This window comes from Oratosquilla oratoria, chromosome 18, assembly GCF_046742065.1.
Source record: "Oratosquilla oratoria isolate Oo_2021 chromosome 18, ASM4674206v1, whole genome shotgun sequence".
Classification (NCBI taxonomy): domain Eukaryota; kingdom Metazoa; phylum Arthropoda; class Malacostraca; order Stomatopoda; family Squillidae; genus Oratosquilla; species Oratosquilla oratoria.
In genome coordinates, this window is record NC_134794.1 from 698,204 (window position 1) to 718,157 (window position 19,954).

At 37.4% G+C, this 19,954-nt stretch overlaps 1 protein-coding gene across 1 annotated transcript in view; it reads left to right on the plus strand.

The window, feature by feature from the left end:
* Nucleotides 1–19,954, plus strand: part of LOC143034966 (uncharacterized) — a 43,143-nt gene that overhangs the window by 17,989 nt on the left and 5,200 nt on the right. Inside the window, exon 2 of the mRNA XM_076201311.1 lies at nt 19,386–19,819. Coding sequence (XP_076057426.1) covers nt 19,650–19,819 — 170 coding nt within the window. The 5' untranslated portion in view covers nt 19,386–19,649. The remainder of the gene's footprint in view (nt 1–19,385; nt 19,820–19,954) is intronic.

The window sequence follows — 19,954 nt, forward strand, 5'->3', positions numbered from 1 at the left end:
TTGTCCAAGGGTGGCTTTATTTTCATAAAAATAAACTAAAAATTTCCAACTTCACTCAATTCTTCTTCTTGTTTCCTCCACTGCTGAATCATTTTTTCGGAAGGTGGTGGTCCAAAGTGTCATTCTGCTGCTCTGTTACCATGTTCTTTGGCATATCGTACAACTTGTAGCCTGTATGCGATAGTATAACTAAACCGTTTCGATGAACTAGCCATGGGTGATAATTTCCAGGACAAAAAAGCTTGTGATACGTGTGACAGCCTGGTGGTAACTGATATATTTCATGACATAAGAGTGTGGGCAAACCTTTTATACAGTAAAAGTCCTCAATTTCGGAGGTTTGTCATTCGGAAATTCCAAAGTTTTGGAAATTTGGGAGGCTGAATAACTTAGGTTATTAAAATAGCTGAATCCGCCAATAAAAAAAAACGAACGCGTCAGTGCTGCAGTTCGTATTTATTTTATTTTGCAATCGTGCTTCACAGGCTTTATCAATGTGAATATAATTCACAAGTGCAGTTTTGACTCTTGCTTGTACGAGTAAGCCATTTGGATGTTCTATTAATAAAGGTATAAAGGCACAGGGGCATGTGCGTGCATTCGTGTGTATGTATGTGTGTGTTGCTATAAGACGAGGGAGCGGCACATTTTCTCCACATGGCGAGTAGGCTCTAGGAAGGATTATGGTATTGGAAATACTTGTAACAGCTAAGTACTGAGTTTACATCATATAAAAGACTGAATTAAATAGTACTTAAGCTAACATCATAGTATAATGACTCAACATACAAATCCAGGTCGCTATCGGTCAAGTGTCCAAGCTCACTTGAGCCTGGGTGTTGCTTTACAATACAACATTCGTCTTGGAAGACGCACTAGTATTTTTCAGGGTATTTTTTAGGAAAAAAGTGCTTCTTATAAGCCGTAAAATACGGTAATTTAAAATTTCTGACTCCATTTGTATACTTGATCCATATCAATTTGTAGCACTTTACAATCATAACTTCTCACCCTCTTTATGATCATTGCATATCATAAGCATATAAGTTTGCAAAGCTATTTATTCCTATAGTCATGTCATATATAATTTGTGTGTATAAAAGTGGCATTTGCCAACAAGTCTATCGAAATAAACAAGCGAGGGTGGAATCTTTATTAGTATGATGTTTTGATTGTTACGGCTTGATATCAGATACATAGTTGATACGACTGAGATTAAATAAGAGGAATGGGGGGAGGGTGGTCACTGAATACTAGGAAAGGTTAAGGAGAAGGTTGCCCTCCAAAATCCCCTTTTTCCTCTCAAGGTCATTGTCCACCTTCAGAAGACAATTGTTCACCCTTCTTATTTTTTCTTCCTTTTGTTCCTTGGTTATAAGCTAATGTCCTTCACCCAGCCAATTGTTCCATCTTATCCTTAACCTTTTCTATTCCCAGACATTTGGCCCACGTCCTTAACCTTTCCTAGTATTCAGTGACCCCCTCCCACCCCCTGTTCCCCCGTTCCTCTTATTTAATCTCAATCATGTGTATCATGACTGTGTACTTGAAAAAGCTGTAACAAGTGAAATGTCATACCAATAAAGGCTCCTCCATCCTTGCATGTTGTTTATTTTGATAGGTATTTATGAATGCTTTTTCCAAGTCCAAATATACATCATCCACCCATCCTTCATTCTCATGCAGGACATTAGTCACTCAAGTAAAAACTAAACAGGTTTGCAAGACAGGACTTCCCTTCTCTGACTCCAAATTGATTGTTTATTAGTATGCTTGCTGTTTGAGGTGTTTCATGTCACCTCTTTCTCATCTTTCAGTGATGACTGGTCCAGTGCTTTTAATCTCTGTATGTTTTATCAGCAAGCCTGGGTGCCAATTTAGTTTCTGCACTGTATTTTCTCAATCTCATTTATATCCTTCACATGTACAAACACAATGCACTACTGTACATACATTGTGTGTATGAATATATCAGGGCAGTGGAGTCGGAGTCGGAAGCAATTACAGTCATTGGAGTCAGAGTCGGAGTCGGAAGCAATTACGGTCATTGGAGTCGGTCGGAGTCGGAAGCAATTATGGTGTCACTGGAGTCGGAGTTGGTAAAAATATACCGACTCCGACTCCAGTTAAATTTACACTTTATAATGCGTTTGTATAGTCTGTATAGTTATGCAGTGCACACTCCTTATAAGTAGATTATATAAAAAAAATTGTTTTTATGAAATGTAATAAATCTCATCGTCTTATCTTCATGGTCATTCCACTAAACTCCCAAAATGTCCTTGTGTAATGCTGGCTTTCAAATTTATACATAGAGCGATAAACATCCAAAGTATTACTTGAATAAATTAGATAAACACCTCCATTTTACACCTTCTGTTGACACATAGTCACGGGAGCAGTAATATTCCTGTCAAGTTTCCATCACTTCATCAGTTTGGTGGTTTCTCACACTTTTGTTCATGCAAATACTATACCTTTATTTGGGTGATGGGTTGTTTTTTAACAAAACAAGCTCTTCATCTGTGGAGAGTTTTAACCCAGTTCTTACCCATCTCAAATGGATAGAATTACCTGGTGATTGACAGAACAAAAACAAAAAGTATATCAATCAAGTGAAGAGGTTGAATATTTTCACAGTGGGCACAATGAAATAAGTGTTGCCAACTAACTTGTTGCATTAGAGGAAAAGTTGAATTTTTAATCTATTTTATGTGGTACTCACATCTGTCCTTAGGTGCTGAGATAAATAACTTTGATAGTACAATTGAAATTGCCCTGATATGTATGCTTGAACAGCTCTTGTGACTTTATACTTTTAAGTTCAAAGAGGACATGTGCATTCCATACTAATGCAAGTCAGATCCTTGTGCACAAACACTGCAAAATACTGTTGACAAAATTAGATGAACAATGTAATGTTTGGCTTTGTCATTTAAAACATCAGTGAATAGGATTGTTGAAGAGGAGAGAAAGCAGATGGGATTAAAATATTTTCCCTGGGGAAAAGTGAAAGCAAACCACCATCTTTCTCTTAATCTCTTATTTCTGTATTTTCTCTGCTGTCTTTGCTTTCTCTTCTTCTACTTGCTCTACTTCCATCTACCTCTCTTATTTCTGTTTCTCTTCATCCCCATACTACTTGTTTTATCTAGAGGCATGGAGTTTGTGCCCTCCCGCAGGGGGCGGGACATGCTTAGCTTTGAGGGGTTTCTCTACCGGATGGACCGAAAGCATCCACGGGCCAATAGCTCTACATGGAGATGCCAAGAGCGATGGTGCAAGGGAAGGGCCAAGCTGGTCAGCGACCAGGTAATACTGGTCACTCCACACACCCATGCCCCATCCTTTAAGGATGTTGAGGTTAAGAAGGTTAACACCCCACCTAAGCTCCCTGAAAACCTTGTTGACCAGTTGAGCCACATAACAGCTGAGCTTCCTCAGCTGGATCCATCACCCAAGTCCCCACAGCAACATATTCAAGGATATCATCATCAGAACCTAACGGTCATAGGGGAACCGGTGCCCTGTCAAGGAGGAAGTGGCAGCAGCAGTAGCAGTCTAGATGGTGGTCTCAGTGGTGGGTGTGTGTGTAAGGTGGAGCAGCTGGCCAGCTTCAACTCTGAGTTCACCCAGGCCCAGAGGTAAGTTCGAAATTGGCTATGGTGGTGGTGGAGCCCTCAGTTACCTTTACCACCATTCCCATTGTGAGCATTGGCTTGCGACTTGTTTTTGCCATTTGGCCATTCTCTTACCATATGAGTTTTATCAGTAATGAGAAAGACATGCCCTCATGAGTGTACCTGTATGAAAACCCTCTCTATTACTGAACTTACAGAAGTGAGAAATCCTTGGGTTTGAACGACATTAGAGAATCCATGTTTCGACCTGGCACCTTCAGCCTGGAAGGTAATAGATAAATCTATTCATGTTCATTTCCTTGTATAGTAATTGCTGCTTCAAGTTTTACTAACTGGAAACCCACAGTCCCACAGTTAGCAAGTAACAGGTTGGGCTGCAGATTAAAGGAGGATATTGTGAATTTTCATTTTCGTTAGTCTTTTTTTTTTTTCAAACTTTAACATTTGTTATCTATCATATTTTCATCAGCAAAATTCAATTCAAGTTGCATACGAGTTAGTCCCATAGAAGAGAAACTGAGAAGGATTATGTCCCTACAATGTATCTCCAAAGCTGGTAGATACCCTAATTTCTGCATGAAATGGTAGTCTAAAGGGATATGCAGATGAGGCCCAAAAGTGTTTTCATTTTCGATCTTTTTTTTTCCCAATGGGAGAGTTGACAACTAGTGACATGCTTCCCTCCTAGCTGGTGGTAATAGATAAAGTTCTTTATTTCATAACATTTCAGTGCTTCTTTGTGGGAAGATGTAGGGTAGGGTAGGATTGTTGCTTGCTGCTGCTGCTGTAAGGCTGTCTATTTCCAGTAAGAGAAGCTTGAGGCAACAAGAGATTTACATAGTGAGGTTTTCAGTGGAGAATCAGCATTGGTTATTTTCAACATAGTGTAGTTGCACATATTTTATGGTGTTGCATAGGATCTGACTCATCATTGTTCATGGATTATGTAGCAAAGGTATTGCATGTATGTATTGAACAGTCAACACATTTTTGCCACAATGTGAACAACATCAAATACAGTTCATTTTGGTACATTGTCAAGCAAGTGTTAAAAAAGATTGACCGAGTTCAACTTTACCTTGCTTCCAACACTCACAGAAGAGGCAGTTGTACTTGGTAGCAATTTGGAAGTGGAATGATGAATTATTTATTGCATGTCAAACCTTGGTTTCCTCCATTTTATTTTTGCCATTTCATTGTGTGTGTGTATTATATATATATATATATATATATATATATATATATATATATATATATATATATATATATATATATATACACATACACACACACACACAGTATATTTTCTCTAGGAAATTACCCCCAAGGGATTTTTAAGCACTATGTTTCTTGTGTGGTTGAGGGAGACGGTTTTGCCTAGTAATGAGAGGTGGTAAACCAGCTTCAGTTGTTGGGGGCACAGCTGTGATTGTCTTGCTACATTGCCACTCGTTCAAGCGGTGTGGCAGGGGAGAAGGATGACCTTTCACACCAAAAAGCGCTGGCGGGAAGGGTTTCGATATTTTTTTTAATGTATTCTTTGACCTGTCACTCATTGTATCAGGTGCGAAGTGCCTTTTGATATGTATGCATTTATTTTGTCTCGCCAGTCTCTCTTTCAGAGCTGTAGACTTTGTAATTGGTTCGTTACATATATTTGCACATTTTTCATGTAGCTTTCGTCGTGTTATTCAAACTACTACAAAATTTGGATTGCCATGCATTAATACGATCATTTTGCCATTTCCTAGAATATATTTAATATAAAATAGTGTATATATATATATATATATAATATATCTGTAATATATCAAAAGTGTGACCATTCATGACTAAATATATAGTCACGCGTGCCTGATAATATACTTTATGGTGAATGAGAAGCAGTGACTTTAATCGTTTGATTTATTTGGAGAAGTTTGAATGTTTTCTAGTTACCTCTCCTTCGTCACTTACTGAGAGAAATGCGAATGTCAATAATTTGACCTTTATTAGTAATGGTCATATTTGATATCGGGTTTTACATCCCGGTTGTGTAATGCTCAATTTGTATTATTTATATGCAGAGGTTTAGGGGACGCTGTGATTTACCCCTGAGAAAAATTATGAAAATTCACCAATTTCAAGAACGTTTTGAGACAGTTTGTACCGGTTAGGAGAGTATTTGCCTACTGTACGTAACAATAACCTTTGAGCGACTGTTTAAGTACAGGACGGTACATTCCGATCGAATTTAAGCTTGGAACTGTCATTTGGACTAGACACAATTTTAGATAACATATGAGTGAATTATTTGATGAAAATTTATACTGAGCAAGTTTGTTTAAATCACAGCAAGATTTTAGACAGCATCATATTGTATTATTTGTGAAAAATATGGAGCCCACCCCTGGTGTCACAGAACCATAAAATATGTACTTTGACGAGACAAGCCTGACTTCCAATTGGTATGTAATTAATGAAGATCCCAAGAAAGTATATTAATGATATATATATGAGTGTATATATATATATATATATATATATATATATATATATATATATATATATATATTGTGGAATTTGTTGTAGTTTTACATATTCCCGCAAACGTTATCTTTTCTTATCACATTTAGTTTGGCGGGAAAACCGATCCATTCGAGTTTGTGGGAGAGGCTGTAGTTGTGGCTGTTACCAAGTGGAAATCGATGGGAATGTACATACCGCTATGTGACGCATTTTGATAAATTGTGTGGGTGTTCGGTTTTTACAACTAAAAAAAAATTATATATATAATTTTTTTCCTTCCAACATGCCGCGCGGTTCGCAACGGTTCTAATTCCATGCAGCGGGTCAGTGTACGTCTTGACGCGGAGGGCGAAGGTATGTCGCGTGCCAAGCTCTCCAGGATGGCACCTATATCCGAGTGGACAAGAAGCAGCACACCCGCATTTATATCTACTTATTCTTTATCTGGTCCCACTCCGCTGAAGCGCTCTGTAGGGCCGACAATTGTCATAATTATTATTTTTTTTTTACCTGATACATGATATCTGCATGTTAGCAAAGTTCATACAAAAAATACGCCCAGCCACAATTTAGTATTTATAGATTTACTACAGCAGCTTTAACCCGTTGTGTACGACCGACGTAATATTACGTCACCTAAAAGGTTACCGCTGTGACGATCGACGTAATGATCCGTCGCGTAAGTGGCTTTCATTTGTTGCTATGTAACTTTTGAAATACCCGCCCCCTGAGCTTCTACCGGGTGTCACGTGATAGAGGAGTGATGGATCTTCCCAGGGAAGGAGCCTGATTGAGTTGCCAGTTTCCTAAACTGGTTCAATTTTACGGTAAACATGGAGGATGTATTTTCCGCGCCTCAGAATAAAAAGCCGAACGAGCGACGATTGACGTAATAATCCGTCACGTTTTAAAATACGAAATTAGCAAGAGTTATGACTTGTTTGGGTAAAATATGAATAGTATGGCACATTGGCATGTGTTATACCCACGCACAGTGTCTCTGCGCGCGCACCCCGACCACCCACGGCGCGACCCACGCACCCTCACCAGTTGACCCCTGACCTCTATTTTGTGCGTACTCGCTCGACCCCATTAGCGAAAATGCCGCGGAAATCACGTGCTATTTTGGACACATGAGTTGATTTAGTCCATAAACAGAATTTTTTTTTCACCTACCCCGTCGTCTCATAGGTTGCTCCCTACCACCAAAATACGCCAAGGTGACTTGTCTATTGATGTTTTTCTTACTATTTAGACCCAAATGAGTTGATTTAGCCCATAAACAGAGAAAAAAAAATTTCACCTACCCCGTCGTCTCTGGCGTGACATTTTATTTTACCGCGATCGGCCGCAACGGGTTAATTACTTCCAAACTTCTTATTTCCATTTATTTGTTGGTATTATGTTCCTCCGCTTGTACTCCTTACACATCACGTTCCAAAGGCTGTTGGAATGCTGCTGTAATTAAGGTTGCCAGTCAAGCAAGATCCAATCCAAAGGGTTTCTTTCATCTCTATAGAACAAAAAATAAAGAAAGAATAGGAGCAATTAAAAACGATGAAAATGTCATGATAGAATCGGAGGAAAAAATGAGTGAGGAGTTTAACAATTGTTTTCTTTCGGTGTTTACCAATGAGAGGTTAAAGTACCTGACTGCGATCCGATTTTCAGAGGGCATGAAGAAAGTAGTCTGTCTGATATTAGCATTAGTAAAGAAGAAGTAGTCAAGCAGATTGAAAGCCACAAAATCCCCGGGACCAGACGAAATTTTTCCGAGAATGCTTAAGGAGTGTAAATTTGAAATCTGCGACCAGTTAACTGAAATGTTTTATAAACTGGTAGACACTGGTTATGTGCCTATTGCTTGGAGGCAGGGAAACGTTGTTCCTGTTTTTAAGAAGGGAGATAGATCGTCCATGTTCAACTACAGACCAATCAGTTTGACATCGGTTATAGGAAAGATGCTTGAATCAGTAATAGTAAATAGACTTAGAGAACACATCGAAATATATAATTTAATTCGCGATTCACAGCATGGTTTCTCCAAAGGTAAGTCATATGTGACTAATTTTCTATACTTTTGCACCAAAGTATATAAGGCGTCAGATAACTGATAATTACGATGTTATTTACCTTGACTTTAGCAAGGTACCACACCAGAGACTACTAAATAAAATCAAAACGCATGTGTTAGAATGCATTAGAGCTTGGATTAGTAACAGAAAACAAGGGTCGCTTTAAATGGAGTAAAATCTAAGTGGGGCAATGTTACCAGTGGGGTCCCCCAGGGCTCGGTTTTGGGTCCCTTGTTCATTATGTACATAAACGACTCAGACGATGGGATAAATAGTGATGTTAGTAAGTTTGCTGACGACACTAAAATAGGACAGGAGGTCAGGAGACGACGCAGAGGTTCTGCAGGAGGATCTTAACAAATTGTTCACATGGTCGGTGAAATGGCAAATGAACTTCAATATCTCTAAATGTAGCGTGTTAAACGTAGGGCTACACAACCCCGAAAATAGATACAGCTTAGATAACACGCTCTTAGAGAAAACTGAGTGCGAGAGAGACTTGAGAGTTTTAGTGAGTCCGGACCTTAAAACCAGGAAACAGTGCATTAGCGCCAGAAATAAAGCAAACAGGGCATTAGGTTTCATTGCTAGGACGGTAACGAATAGAAGTGCAGAGGTAATTATCAAACTCTAGCGATAGACCCATCCTTGACTATGCGGTACAGTTTTGGTCTCTGTCCTACAGAATGGACATCAATTCACTAGAATCAGTACAGAGAAGAATGACCAAAATGATACATGGACTCAGAAATTTGCCTTACGAAGAGAGGCTTAGGCACCTTAACTTACACTCTGGAAAGACGCAGAGTGCGGGGTGATCTAATAGAGGTGTTCAAGTGGATCAAAGGCTTTAACAAGGGTGATGCAAACAAGGTCATCATAATAAAACAACAGGGCAGGACTCGCAGTAAAGGTTTTAAACTGAACAGATTTAGATTTAAGAAGGAAATAGGAAAAAATTGGTTTACTAAGGGTGGTCGACGAATGGAATAGACTTAGTAACCATGTAGTAAGCGCTGAAACCATCAGTTGTTTTAAGAAACGATTAGACAACTTTATGGATGGGGATGACAGGTGGTGATGGATACGGAGCTGCCTATTGTAGGCCTTATGCTCTCATGCAGTCTCCTTCATTCTTATGTTCTTATACTAAATTGTGGCTGGGCATATTTTTTGTATGAACTTTGCTAACATGCAGATATCATGTATCAGGTAAAAAACAAACAAATAATAATTATAACAATTGTCGGTCCTACTGAGCGCTCCAGCGGAGTGGGACCAGATAAAGAGTAGATATAAATGTGAGTGTCCACTCGGATATAGGTGCCATCCTGTAGAGCTTGGCACACGACATACCTTCACCTCCGCGTCAAGAGGGACTCTGCCTCGCTGCATGGTGTTAGAACCGTCACGAACTGCGCGGCGTGCGTATTGCAAAAGCCCGCAAAGCAACACGCTGCACGAGGCTCAGCGTGTAAGGGCCTCTAGCCCTCTGGTAGTGTTCTTGTTGATGGAACTTGTGGCAGTGTTGGTCTTTCTCATTGTCTTCATTGGGGTTTCGTGTTATTTGCTTCAAGTTTATTGTGTTGGAAGGTAAATTGTCCATTTTTGTAAGGTACACGTCCATAGGTATAACGACAAAGGCTTTGTCGCTATCTTTACGTTTTCCTACCACGAAGCTGCTGCTACATGTCCTGTGTATAGACTAGCGTTTTCCAAACTTTTTTTTTTTTTTACTGCTACCCACAGCAAGAACTACAATTTACATCGTGACCCATAATACTTAGGTGTAATAATATATATATATATATATATATATATATATATATATATATATATATATATATATATACGAATGATATATAATTTGTGTTTATGTAAACACACACACACACACACACACACACATATATATATATATATATATATATATATATATTTATATTTATATATTACAATATCCAAAAGCGCGGAGAGTAAGTCTGAGTTCACTAAAAATTAGTAAAGACTGACAGGAATATAAAAGGTAAGCATATGAAATTAGTAAAGACGGGGAAAAAACATGATTGGTACGGAACCGTCGACAACTAGCTATTATTCAATCGTTTACTCGTCAAATAAGGTTGTTCCAATATTGGAACAACCTTATATATATATATATATATATATATATAGAGAGAGAGAGAGAGAGAGAGTGAGAGAAGGGAAAGGGAAAACGAGAAAGGGAGAGGGAAAGAGAGATATTTCAGGCAACGTTCATTTTTCATCATCTCCGCCTTGCTCTCACTTGCGTATTTTTTTTCCTTTCTTTTTTGTCATAACCCATTTTATTTTTCACGCGACCCACTGAAGGGTCGGGACCCACAGTTTGAAAAACGCTGTACTAGACCAAACTGCTTGTTTACTTTGGCTGTTGGGTGACGTTGGTTTCGACTTCGCCACTGTTTTAAAATAATTCCGTAGGGGCGACACGGCTGTCGAGACGGCTAACCTGCCATTTACAATTGGAATCAAAGGTTTACAAAGGCGGAGCATGCCGACAGGAAACCTTTTGGTTCATAACTAGGTCGGATGCGAAAAAAATATAATAATGATAAATAGATATATATACATACATATATACACATATATATACATACATATATACACATACATATATGTACATATTTATATACATACACACACACACACATATATAATATAAATGCATAAGTATAGTTATACTAAACAAATAGGTAAATAGTAAAAAATAATAAATTGACAGATAACTAATAATAAATGAAAACCAGGCAAATAATAAACAGACAAATAATATCAAACAAATAGATAAATAATATAAATTAAATGGCGGTCATTACAGCATCTTGCTTAGGTGTTTATCTAAACGAATCTTAAAGCTTCGAACTCAACTACATTGCACTGCCTCTGCAGAAAATTTATTCCATTCATTAATTACACGGTTGGAGAAATTGTTTCTACCTACTTCCAAATTAAATCTATTTTCTGACAGTTTGAGACCATCGGATTCTCATACAGTGTGAAAATGTTGTCACTTTTGATGTTATTAGTTTCATTTAGAATCGTAAAGACCTGTATCAAGTCGCCTCTGAGTGTATGCTTTTTTAGGAAAACAGATCCATATGTTTTAGTCGATTTTCGTAAGAATCAGTTTGAGACGAAGCATAAGACAACGCTCAGCCGCCAACACCTGGATAACTCAACGATCGTGAAGAAGGTCCACGCCGCCTTGTGTGCCATTGCGAGCGTCTCAGACATGGAACCGGATCCTGCCGACGACGAAGAACCCAGCCGGGAGTGGGTCGTGGCAACACTGCGCGACTTCCCCCCCCCCACACACACACACATGTATCATGCCACATTTTGTTCCGTCGCTGGTTGAGCTTTCCAGTCTCCTACATGACTGCTGTGCAAGGGCTTGTACATACCCTCTGCGCATTATCAAGCCAGCTTTCAAACGCTCCGAACATGATATAAATAAGTGGAAGATGATAATAGTTTGTGAAATGAGATTGTCCATTCTCAGAACCCAAACGAATGAATATTTGCTAAGTAAAATTTCGGTACAAGAAACGTGCTTCGAGAGTCTGGGGGATCTGTCCAGGGCGGTGACCCCCCCCCCTACACACACACACACACACACACACACACACACACACACACACACACACACACACACACACACACACACACACACACACACACACACACACCTACCTACCTACCTACCTACCTACCTACCTACCTTCCAGTAATCCACGTGCCGCCGGCAAAAGACTACTGTTGGGACTGAGAGGATGTGTGATGGAGGTGAGGCTGATTGCATGTGAAAAGAGCACCTGGAGCGGCACCTTCAGGGCCAACTCCCCCCCCCCCACACACACACCTGGTTGCTTATACCAATGGCGGCCTTCAATATGTTTCTAATAGGCACTTTTTTAAGGTTTGTATCAGTAACAGTTTGCCTCGTGTTCCGGAAACCTGTCGGCCCGCAGTGGCTGGCTGGCTGGCTGCCTGGCAACGGTCCTCGGGCCCTGTACCCGCAGATGGCGATCCTCCTCTCTGGCGAGAAATTTGATGTTTGTCTGTCGTATTAGTGTAGGACGGGTGATGTCACCAGATGGTTGTGGTGGTGGTAGGAGGAGGGGGGGGGAGCAGAGGGGGTGTCAGTCTTTAGTTGTCAACTCCCTTTGTGAAAAAAAGTAAAGAACAGTTCAATTTGATAAAGAGATCTTGGACCCAGTCCGGAAACGGTGTCAGTCAGTCCCTTGGGGCTGCTGCTACTGAATCACCAGATTCAGGTGAGGGTCTTGGTGGTGGGGACTGAAGCTGGGGCCAACCGGGAGAGGATTCTCTTTCACGTCAGTCTTGCAGGACCATCATTCATGTGCAGGCAGGCGACCGTAGTTCGTCCCTCCATCGTGTAACTGAAAAGATCTGTATTGGAGGTGAGGGTGGGTTTACTTATTGCCAGGACAAGGGAAGGACTGATTTTGCATGGGGTTTTGAATTCACACACGCACGCGCGCGCACACACACACACACACACACACACAACTAGGTAAATACACACACATACATAAATACATACATCATGTACGTACACAACTCCAGTAGCTTGGATAGCATTGAGGACTCTGTCTTCGACCCTTGGGTTGGAGAACTTGTACTACAAACTATGACTTTCTACCTTTGAGGGAGGGGGTGTGTACGTGTGTAAAGTCACATCAGGCATAAATCGTTCTACTACGGCAAAGAGTAATAACTCCGTCTAAATTTTAGCTCGTGATGATAGACCACGGTGATATTTTGAATGCACAAACAATTGTTTACTGTTGACGTCCTAACGATTTTCTTGCCGCATTCATAAGGGTTCAGAGATGGGCACTGATAATCTTATCAGTTATTTATCTCACAAGATTCCGCAGTTACGTCTCCACAGAAATGAAGAGAAAGTGGATGTAGGGAGAGGGAGGAATCTGCACCCGGCTGTATCTGGTTGGGGACCTCATACTTGAATCGATATATGGGGGGTTCTGATCGGTACCAAGGTCTAAATATACAGGTCAGACCGTTTGATTTCTTGTGCGCAGCTTCTGACGTCATTTGGCTGAGTCCATTTTCTCTTTGTGAAACACTGAAGAAAACTGAAACGCCAAGGAAGACAGGAACTATAATATTTTATATATATTATATATATATATATTATATATTCATATATATATAGACAGGAACTATAATATTTTATATAATATTTGTCAGAATATAACTAATTGCGTGAAGCGGTGCGAGCGAAGGCAACGTCTTTTCCATACGCTGCACCAGCTTCAACTGACAGCTATAGGACCCGTCAACCCCACTTTGAACAGCCAGGTGACGTTCACGGGCCAGCTGCGCCAACTCCCTCGAAATTCGGTCGGAAGTGGTTAGACCTTATATTCTTAGATCTTGATCGGTACTCTATAGCGTTTGGGTCGTCGAGGCGTGACAGTAGTATTATCCTGACATGACACAACGAGTTTATGCGTATGCATAGAAATACGTTTGGTTGCTAGGAATGCCAGAAATTATTTGAACCTTCACAGCAGGTTGAGATGAAAAAATACATATGTATGTGTATATATATATATATATATGCATATATATATACACATATATATATACGTATATGTATATATATATATATATATATATATATATATATATATATGTAAGAAGCTCTGTTAAGAGCGAAACGCCAGTTAATAAAACTCCAACGGTTCTCGGTGTTTATCTCACCACCCTGCCACTCATTTTGTCCATTCCTCAACATATATATATATATATATGTATATGTATATATATATGTATATATATATATGTATATATATATGTATATATATATGTATATATATATGTATATATATATATATGTATATATATATATGTATATATATATGTATATGTATATATATATGTATATATATATATATATATATATATATATGTAAGAAGCTCTGTTAAGAGCGAAACGTCAGTTAATAAAACTCCAACGGTTCTCGGTGTTTATCTCACCACCCTGCCATTCATTTTGTCGTCCATTCCTCAACATATATATATGTATATAATATTTATATTATATGTATATATATATATTTATATTATATACATATCTAAGTCTAAATAAAAATATTCTTCTAAAAAACGCATAAAAATATTCTTCTAAAAAACACTGTGGAGGTCGGGGACAGGTGGTATTACGGTGACACTTTGTCCTAAAAATATTCTTGGAAAAGCGCTTGGGTAAGTCGGGGTCAGGTGGTATTCTTCGCGTTCCTCTTCTTGTTCTTTTTCTTCGCGTTCTTCTTCCTCGCGTTCTTCGTGCTGGGGATCCCGTGTTGGGGTTTCGTCCCGAGGCCGAAGGGGAAAACGAGGGATTAGAGCGCGGAAAGCTGCGGCCCTAGGCCGCTGTTTGCGCAGCCAAGCCCTTCGTCGAAGCCGGGGAGGGCGAAGCCCGCGGCTTGTATATATATATATATATATATATATTTATATGTATATATTTATATGTATATATATTTATATGTATATTTATATGTATATATATATGTATATTTATATGTATATATATTTATATGTATATTTATATGTATATATATATGTATATATATATATGTATTATATATATATATATATATGTATATTTATATGTATATATATATATATATATATGTATTTTTTTTATCATTTGACAATTTTTGGAAATAGACTCATCCACTGGGATTCGAACCCTTGCCTAGGCGGCTTACGTCTTATAAGACAAAGACCTTACTGACCATGCTATCTCGACCCTACAAAACGAAACGACTTGGTTCACGGCCCAGTCGTTCCGTTTTGTAGGGTCGAGATAGCATGGTCAGTAAGATCTTTGTCTTATAAGACGTAAGCTGCCTAGGCAAGGGTTCGAATCCTAGTGCATATATATGTATATTTATATGTATATATATATATATGTATATATGTATATATATATATATATATATTAATATATATATATGTATTATATATATATATATGTATTATATATTAATATATATATATATATGTATTATATATTAATATATATATATATATGTATTACATATGTATAAATATATATGTATTATATATGTATATATATATATGTATTACCGGTATATATGTGTGTATATATATATATATATATATATATTAATATATAATATATATATATGTATTACCGGTATATATGTGTATATATATATATATATTAATATATAATATATGTTATATATATATATATTATATAATATATATATGTATATATATATATATATATATATATATATATATATGTATTATATATATGTATATATATATATATATATATATATGTATTACCGGTATATATATGTATATATATATATATATATATATATATATATATATATATATATATATATATATATATATATATATATATATATATATGGGAGTATGGATATGTACGGGCAAATGCCTGGTTGTCTTCGTACGCAAGCGTTTCATTTGGGTGACGTTAAGTCGGACACCGAGCAAACGCATGCTGGCAGCAGGGCGAATGAGGGCAGATTTGGCTTTTAGGAAAAAACTTTCCTAACAATTTCTATGTTACTGTGGCATTTTTTTTCGCTGAATGCATTGTTATTGATACATAATAGTTTTGACGAAGGTATAGTGAAGTCAATATGGGAGATGGGAGATCTGACCATTAGAAATGTAGAGATCCGACGAGCGTAACTGTTATCATGTACAAGTAAACTGGTAAATGTGGTTCGATTCACCTAAGATTTGCTAAACTGAAACAGGACTGACTGGATATGGCCTGGTCTTACTCAGACTTTGTAAGTCAAACATTGCTAACAATGTACATATAAAAGATACATTAACGAAAGTGCACGGAACAGGTTAAATGAATTGACGCTCTGCTTATTAATCAACTAAAAATAGAACCACAATATTTATTCAATCACCGGATGAATGAAACTTTTTTGTAAGAAAACAAGATGTGTGGATGCGGAAGGCAATCTCCTCGTGCGAGAAATAGTTTGTCACTTTTGTTCCTTGCTCCAGGGACTTTAAATTTACAACCCATCTATCAGCACAGTCTTTGAGTTTTTAGAGTAATACCCCATACATGGTGGGTAATAATAGGCAGAAATGGCTGCTTTCTGTGTAGTTCATTGAACTTGGTCCAGTTATTGTATCTGCTGATGCGTCACAGCACAGTTGAACACTTGTCCAGGATGCGGATGTTGGTTAGCAGGGAGATAAGTAATAATTATTTTTTGAAGGATATGAGAAGATGTAATGCAGCCAATGGAGCGACTAACGGTCACCAAATAAATGAAGTCAGTCCTTGTAGCCGAACATAACGGAATTGATGAGCCATGCGGAAGATGTTATTCTAGAATAATAATTTGGTACCTTACTGTTCCAAATCGCGTTTTGCCTCTGCATGTCGTCATATTAAGTTTTGCAGCTTGATTTGATTTTATTTTATTCGGATTCAATCATACATACAATAAAATACAATACAGGTAAGACTCGTATTATACATAGTAAATATAATTGTACATCCGAGGATGGCACAGAAAGACAAAAGACTTATTTCCACCGTGGTCCTCATAAAAAATGACATATTAACTAGGAAAAGATTGTCATAATAAAAGCTAGGTTGATTAGAAAAAGAAACGTCAAAATTGACGTACATGAAAAATATGACTACAGACTAGAAAAAATAAATGACTTAGAACAATGACTAGCATTAAAGGTGTAAATTAAACATAAATTATTTTCTTCAGAAAAAACAGTGTCTAAAGATAACACTTAACTGATTTTTTAAAACTACTTTTAGAAACAATTGATTGTATGCTGATCGATAAAGAGTTCCAAGCAATAGCACCAGTGTATTTGAACGAACTTTTCCCTAACAAACTATTAAACCTAGGTACAATAACGGATGACCAACTAGAACGAGTTCTCAAGGTACAAGCATTTCTAACAAGTGTAAAAGTATCAGACAAATAACTGGGACAAGGGTCGTTTACAATTTGGTGAACATGATTAAGCTTTAACTGAACAACACGTTTTTCAACAGGTAACCAATTTAAGTTTTACAGGTAACCAAAGTAAGTTTTACTAGATTCCCCATTGCAGATTCTTTTTTGAGACAAAAATACATTTAAGAATAGAATAATTACAAAGTGAGCGTTTAGAAAATATGAAATTAGATATAGAAATTGGATGAAATTGTTGTTGAAAGTGAATATCTGTTCCTCCAGGGAACGGCCATGGCCCCAGTTAAGTCGCTCAATGTAGATGTTTTGAGTAGATTGCTGTCTTCAAGGAGCTTGGAACAAGTTCATGTAATTCCATCGTTTTATTTATTTATTTTTTACTTAATCATATTGACTACTTGTAACACCTTGTTATTTTATTACATTTGTATCAGTGCTTCACTAAAATCTTAATTTTACATGCGCGCACGCACACTGGTCGCATGGTTACAAAGGATTAGATTGCAAGGGAAGGGCATGCCGACAGAAGACCTCTTGGTTCACAACAACGTCGGATGCGGGAAAAGGTAAATAAATTGATTAAATAAATAGATAGTGACAAATAATAAACAAACAGAAAAACAACAGTAATATAATGAATAAACAATAAAAAATAATGAATGGCAAGTATTGCAGCATATGGCTTAAGTGCTCATCCAAATGAATCTTAAAACTTCTGTCTTCGAACTGTACTATATCGCACAGCCTCTGCAGGAAGTTTATTCCATTCATTTACTACATGGTTGGTGAAGTTGTTTCTACCCACCTCCAAATTAAACATACTTCCTGGCAGTGTGAGATCATTATTTCTTGTTTGATTTGCATTCAGTGTTAAAATTTTGTCTATTGATTTCAGTTACCTTTAAAATCTTAAAGACCTCTATCAAACCACCCCGAGTCTACACTTTTTTAGGGAAAATAGATTCCTATCTTTTGGTTTATTTTAGTATGATTTATTTCTGATACTTGGAATTGGTTTTGTGGCTCGCTGTTGTACTTTTTCCAATCTGTCAATGTCTTTAATGAGATTTGGTGACCATCCTGGAACAGCATATTCCAAATGTAGACGAACTAACAATTTAATTTGACAATGACAGATGGACTTTGAAAATCAAAAGATCACTCAATCAGTCCTAGAATCTTATTTGCCTTCTCTGAAGCAAAAGTACACTGCTTGGAGATTCTTTTCACTATTCACTTTTGTTAACAAATTTGTAATTGTACTTGTTACTTTACCTACGGTATGTGCATAAATTGACATATACTTGTATTAGATTTCACTTGTCAGATCATGGCTGTAATTTATCTAAATCTTCTTGAATATCTAATTGGTTTAAGTGATCATTTGCCATTCTGCACATTTTTGTATCATCAGTAAATTTGGAGACAATAGATTTCAGTCCAAGAACAGAATCCTAAGGAACTCCACTTGTAACATTTTTCCATCTAGAAGTTTTGCCATTTAGAACAATTCTGTTCATGATTGATTAACCAACTACTAGTCCAGCTTAATAGGCTATTATGGTACTAATTCAATGTGAGGCTAATTTAGCAAGTAGTCTTTTGTGCGGGATGGTATCAAAAACCTTTGCAAACTCCAGATATATTAAATCTATATTGTTTCTTTTGTCATAATTTGAAATGAGTGTTGTAGAAATCAAGCAAGTTAGTCATGCAAGAATTTTCATCTGAATCCATGCTGGCTATCATTTATTAAATGGTTACTTTTGAAATGGCGTTCAATAGCATCTCTGATAGTTTCCATGATTTTTCCTACAATGCACATATGAATAGTGATCCTTGGGATGGTTGGTGAAGCCATTGAGAGAACTCTGGTAATGGATTAATTCTTATTTTAGAGTCCTTAGAATTTAATGCATAAACAGGAAAGCAAATGTTATTACATTTCATCTCTTCCGGATCTGTGAGACCAAGTGTCGGCACCTTGCGACTGTACCTCCAAATGGAGGTCAGGGTGGTGTGATGAGATTTTAAGACAGGCAGTAGGGGGATGATTTTTCTGACGTAGTCTCACAAACCACTTTCAGGTACCTTTGGTTGATCCCAGTTTTTACCTTGTATTGGTAACAATACATATACTAACTAATGAATAAAGGAAAGAAAGAAAAAAAAAGAATGGTTTGTCTTTATAAGTGCTATAACATGATGTAAAAATGTGCAATTCATAAAAAAAGAAAACAGGAAAAGAAAACATTGGTCTGTTGAAAGAAAGTAAAGGTGTGTGTTTATTTTTTATAAACATCTTTGTCTTATTGAGTCGGAACACTGGGTGCCCTCTCCATTTGGCAAAGATGGCAGACTTGCCACCAATTCAATTTGTGCCAACAACTAAAGGAGGAGTGAGTTTGGTGTGTGCTTCAGTCAAGTTCAGATTTAACATGAGGAGAAGCAACGGAGGACGATATTGGAAATGCACTCACCCGTACTGCAAAGCAACAGCAATAACAGATAAAGAGAACAGGTGAGTATTGGCATATAGAGGTTTCAACAAGGGGATTGGTTCACAACCTTCTAGTTGCTCTAGTACATCCTATATAAAGATAGGTCAGAATCAGTGTAAGCTGAATTTCCAAGACACTTGTGGACCTAATAGAAA